Here is a 5,000-nt window from a genome sequence, read left to right on the forward strand (position 1 = left end):
AGAGAGAGAGAGAGAGATGCTAGAAAAAATAGCACTGACCACTAGAAATGTGTTTTGACAAAAGTATCTGCAACGATCACAGTAAACATAATGTAACAGCATCAATAACATAATATGCTGACCGTGCAACACTAATTGGTATAGGATTTAATCTATATGGTTCAGTTTCAATAGTTTATGTTTACAGACGTTTCTAAAACGTATGTAAACGTAAACTACTGTTATATGGCCATGTTAAATGTCCTAATTATTTTGATGTGTTGATGTTATTGGTGTTTTATAGGACCGCGTATGTTTTTTCTATGTGGATATCAAAATATTTAGATACGTATTAGCATGACAAGACCTTTTTAACTATACAATAGTTGAACTGTGTTTAAGCATACCTTTATTAGGTATTATTATCTAGACAGTGTTTTAGACTAACAGCATTTCTAGCTATTTGTTGACTATTTAATGTTATCTGTCCTTTGTAATGTGAAGATACATATGCCTTATTATAGAGTCCAGTGTATTTTAGCACAAAAAACAAAAATAAGGTGATAGATGACTTGTGTATGGTGTTGATGCTGTTGTGGTGAATATGGGGAGTTGTTTTGGTATTGGGTCAGTTTAGTTTTTTATTGGACATGCATAGCGGTGGTGAACAATTACCGTTGTGTAGGTATTGCATAGTATTGCTGATGTTGGTTGATGTTTAGTCCTGCTGCTATATATTTGTGTGGGTTTAAAATTGCATGGGACAATAGACACAAGGCATGATGCATTGCATAGCTGATCCTCCATGCACCAGGCGTCTATGCAACAGACAATCTATAACATCTATGATTTCCTATGATAAAAAATATTACATTGAAGACATTTACATACAGTACATACACATCTTAATAGTCAAGTATCAGGCTTATAATTGTAAATGTATTTTTAATGTGAATATGTACATCTGGACACGTGTGTATTTTATCTTGTCAAGTTTGTAGGTGTTTTATGATTTGTATCTTGTGTTTTTTGGTGTTTGATGAAGTTTCCATGTTTTCATATTTTGGTCTTTGGTTGTTTATAATATGTCTTATGTTTTTATGTGTTGTGTATCATGTGCTTTTAGTTTTTGTGTTGCTGTCGTAGTGTTGCAGCAGTAGTGTGTTGATGAGATAGCAGTTGTGTTGATGTTGTGTAGTTGTGTTGATATGGTGTGGTCCTGGTTTGAATTTGTGTAATGTAGTTGCAATAGGGTTAATTTTGTGATGGTATTATGTAGCTGGGATGATGTTGTGTTTGAGTTGTATCTCCGGGACAATACAGACAGAAAAATTGCCAGTGTATTTGAATTAAATAGTTGATCCACCATTAGGCACCTATGTCATACACTGTACCACCATTGCAGTCAATAATTTTCAAATTGTTCCCACATATAAGATAACTTGTGATAGAGATTGACAATTATGAAGAAAGAAATACAAAACAGATGCATCACCGCATTTCTAGGCTACTATGTGCAGGGTAAAACTACAAGCTTATCAAAATAGCCCTCTGCAGGAATTTAGTGTATACGGTTAAGTGAACACAGAAAGAAATATATATTAATTTGTGTCAGTCAGTATATACTTTCCGCCTTGTCAGAGTGTGTGACAACGGTTTACATTAGCCTATCATATCAGGTTTACCCTAAATGACATAATTTACAATATCAATTAAATTTGAGAGTCAGGATACACAACATGATTCAAATGTGACAGGTGTCCACTTGCCTAGAACTATTCAACCTTCCCAGACCCAGCACTTCAATCTCATCATAAGAGATACATGTGATCCTATGTATGGCATTACTGTCATGACGGATCATTTGTCTGTTGCTACATTTTCTGTCAGACCTGCATTTTATTTAATATTGTTTAATTATCTCTTCTGTTTTCCTCTATAGTCTTTTTCTTTTTAATTCACTTTCACTCTCATACACACACATACACAGACATACACTGCACTGTCATCAAGCAGAGCAACACAGCAAGCCGATGTTCTTATCACTCAAAATAGCCGAATATGGCCTGTTGTCTGTGGATATGGCCAGTATAGCCTACAACCTAGAATATGACCAGTGTGATCATTAGTCTTTTTTAGCACATTACAAATTATATTACTAGCACAAGCTGTATGCTGCACAGTGCTTTGAGTTAATTCAATCCAGTTCAATGGTGTTTTACTGACAGGCAACACAATGATGTTTCCACCAAAGCAATGTCAACAAATTCCGATACAAGTGCATGTAGTGCTAGTACTGGTGTAGTAGTAGTAGTGGTAGTAGTAGTAGTACAATGGGTGCTGTGTAGTTGAGTGGCTGTGTAGTTACGTTGATGTGTGTTGAATTGTGTTGGCGTTGTATAGTTGTGTAAAGGTTGTAATGGTATTATATCATTATCTCGGTATTGACATATGGGTCTAGCCCCTAGGACAGGAAATCAAACCATGACCATGTGACTACTGTATGTGCGAAGCATTATCCTACTGCTACATATGTTGAACAGACAGGATGATGCTGGGTCGTAAACAAACAAACAAACAAACAAATAAACAAGCAAACAAATTGTAGCAAACATAGCCAAGCTACAAACATTCTGAGTTTTTGGATCATTATAGTATGTAATGGAAATAAGCTGCTTTTTTCCACCCTCCTGATGTTTTGTACTTTTAACAGGTATACTGTATACAAATCTAATTCTATATGTATACATTTCTGTCAATAGAAATGACAGCGACTAAAAATACATACATGTTCAGGATTTATTTAATTTAATTCATTTTATTCTTTGTTATAACTTCATTTAATTGTAGAGCACATGTCGGTCACCTGGAAGTGTAACAGTTGAACGGATTCTCTCTGTGGTACGTGACCATAACATGATATTCTTATTTCATAGTCACACACACTTTGGATCCCTAACAGGAGCCTGGAACGGCTAAAAGCGACAGATTATGTTTTTTTGCTCCTATGAGTCCATCTGTCAGTAACTTGTGATGTATGTTTTACTGTCACAAATTAGGTTACGCACTAGAACTCTCTGGTTAGGATGCAGAACTGTGTGTGTGTGTGTGTGTGTGTGTGTGTGTGTGTGTGTGTGTGTGTGTGTGTGTGTGTGTGTGTGTGTGTGTGTGTGTGTGTGTGTGTGTGTGTGTGTGTGTGTGTGTGTGTGTGTGTGTGTGTGTGTGTGTGTGTGTGTGTGTGTGCGTGTGCGTGCGTGCGTGTGTGTGGATGAGATAAGTGTGTCAACTGTTTGTTTCTTAAAATAGGCTCAGGCCTAACTATCGGTTTCTTATCACATCTACCGCTCTCTTGTTTGAACACCATATGACGAAAGGGTGTTGTCATACTTCGTGTTCTCTGAGATGACCCAATCACAAACACATTCAGCATGCTGCTGCAAACCCACCCCTCCAGCTGACCCCAGACGTCCACAGACGCTGTGTGTTCATAATTATGCAACAGCCCTCAGACCTCATCTCTCACCCAGGCATACTTTGTTTTCAAAAAACGCCATTTAAATGTAATTAGTTTAATTATTTGTAAAATTTCAAATAATTATTAATTGTAATATTAATTATTGTTCATTATTAATTTACCACGCCCAATTAAAAATCCTCCCGCTCTTTTTTTAGCGCCCTTTTTCAAAATTCAAATTTTCCCGCTGGGCGTGGTCTCAAATAGAGGGCGGGACTTCCGGTTAAAAGGGGGCGGGGACTTCCGGTTAAGAAGGGGCGGGGACTTAGCTGTGACGTCATTTGATGGTCAATCTGACAGGTTGTGGGTCCTTTATTCTCTAGCGTGCTATTTTTGAATAGCCAAATCAATCTTAAAATGACACAGACGCGTTCCTGGATTGTATGGGTTGAGAAAAAACAAGACAAGACAAGACAAGACAAGGAAAGGAAAGTCCAACTCACTCCGTTCATGAGGTTTTCATGGTCTGCTCCGGGATGAGCACTGGTTGATTTCTTCTGCCTGGAACGGAGGAGAAATACGGAGAGAGCTCATTTTGATTCATTCTGTCTGCCCATTACTTTGTGTCATCCTCTTTCAATGTCAAATGTTTATCCTGTATCCTGTGTGAGTTCTCTCTCCTGATTGGCTACAATAAGTATCCCAACTCGATTTACTTAAGAGCTGGAGAGATTTTTTGTCTACCCCGTCTGTGTCTCGTATAGGAGGGGCTGTGGACAGTTCAGAAACCCTCCTACCAGTGACATCATCAATGGGGAATCCAAGCTAATAGAAACTGCAGGCTTTCTATTCCTGAAAGTTAGCATGCTATAATGGAAGCCATTGTTCTCACGTTAATAAAACTACAAATAAAAAATAAAAATAAAATCTTGATGAAAATGATGATGTCACTGGTAGACGGGTTTCTGAAGTGTCCACAGCCCTCCTCTGAGACACAGACGGAGTAAAAAATATTAGTACCATTTTATAGGGGTGTGCCGATATATTTTCGCGATACATTTTCGTGACGATATGTATCGTTTTGGACAAACAAAATATTGTTTTGAAAAAAAACCAAGAAGTATTTGTTTGCATTTGCATTCCCCCCCCACCTTCATTTCATCATTTCATAATAAAAAAGTGCCCTAGTATCGTATCGATGTTGTGAGCCCAAAATCGTATCGTATCGTTTCATGAATCGGCACACCCCTACCATTTTTATCATGAGCATTAGTGAGGACCAATTATATGAAGATAGGTTGAAAGTGGGTGAAGTCGTCCTTTAAGCAGTGGTGGAAGAAGTACTCAGATATTTTACTTAAGTAAAAGTAGCAATACCACAATATAAAAATACTCTGTTACAAGTAAAAGGCCTGTGTTCAAAATGTTACTTGAGTAAAAGTATTGGCATCAAAATATACTTTAAATCAAAAGTAAAAGTACTAAAAATAGCAGTTCTAAAAGATGGCAGAAGTGGTTAATGTATGGTTTATAATAATATTTTATATCTGCAAAGTAACTAGTAACT

General features: G+C 37.1%; 2 protein-coding genes across 2 annotated transcripts in view; one reads left to right on the forward strand and one right to left on the reverse strand.

Annotated features, from left to right (window-relative positions):
* Positions 1–5,000, forward strand: part of tpd52 (tumor protein D52) — a 327,212-nt gene that overhangs the window by 252,605 nt on the left and 69,607 nt on the right. The gene's annotated exons all lie outside the window — the stretch shown is intronic.
* Positions 1–5,000, reverse strand: part of pag1 (phosphoprotein membrane anchor with glycosphingolipid microdomains 1) — a 69,653-nt gene that overhangs the window by 36,719 nt on the left and 27,934 nt on the right. Inside the window, exon 3 of the mRNA XM_080442927.1 lies at positions 3,937–3,994. Coding sequence (XP_080299053.1) covers positions 3,937–3,994 — 58 coding nt within the window. The remainder of the gene's footprint in view (positions 1–3,936; positions 3,995–5,000) is intronic.

The sequence above is a fragment of the Gymnoscopelus braueri genome (assembly GCF_963280865.1).
Source record: "Gymnoscopelus braueri genome assembly, chromosome: 11".
Lineage (NCBI taxonomy): Eukaryota > Metazoa > Chordata > Actinopteri > Myctophiformes > Myctophidae > Gymnoscopelus > Gymnoscopelus braueri.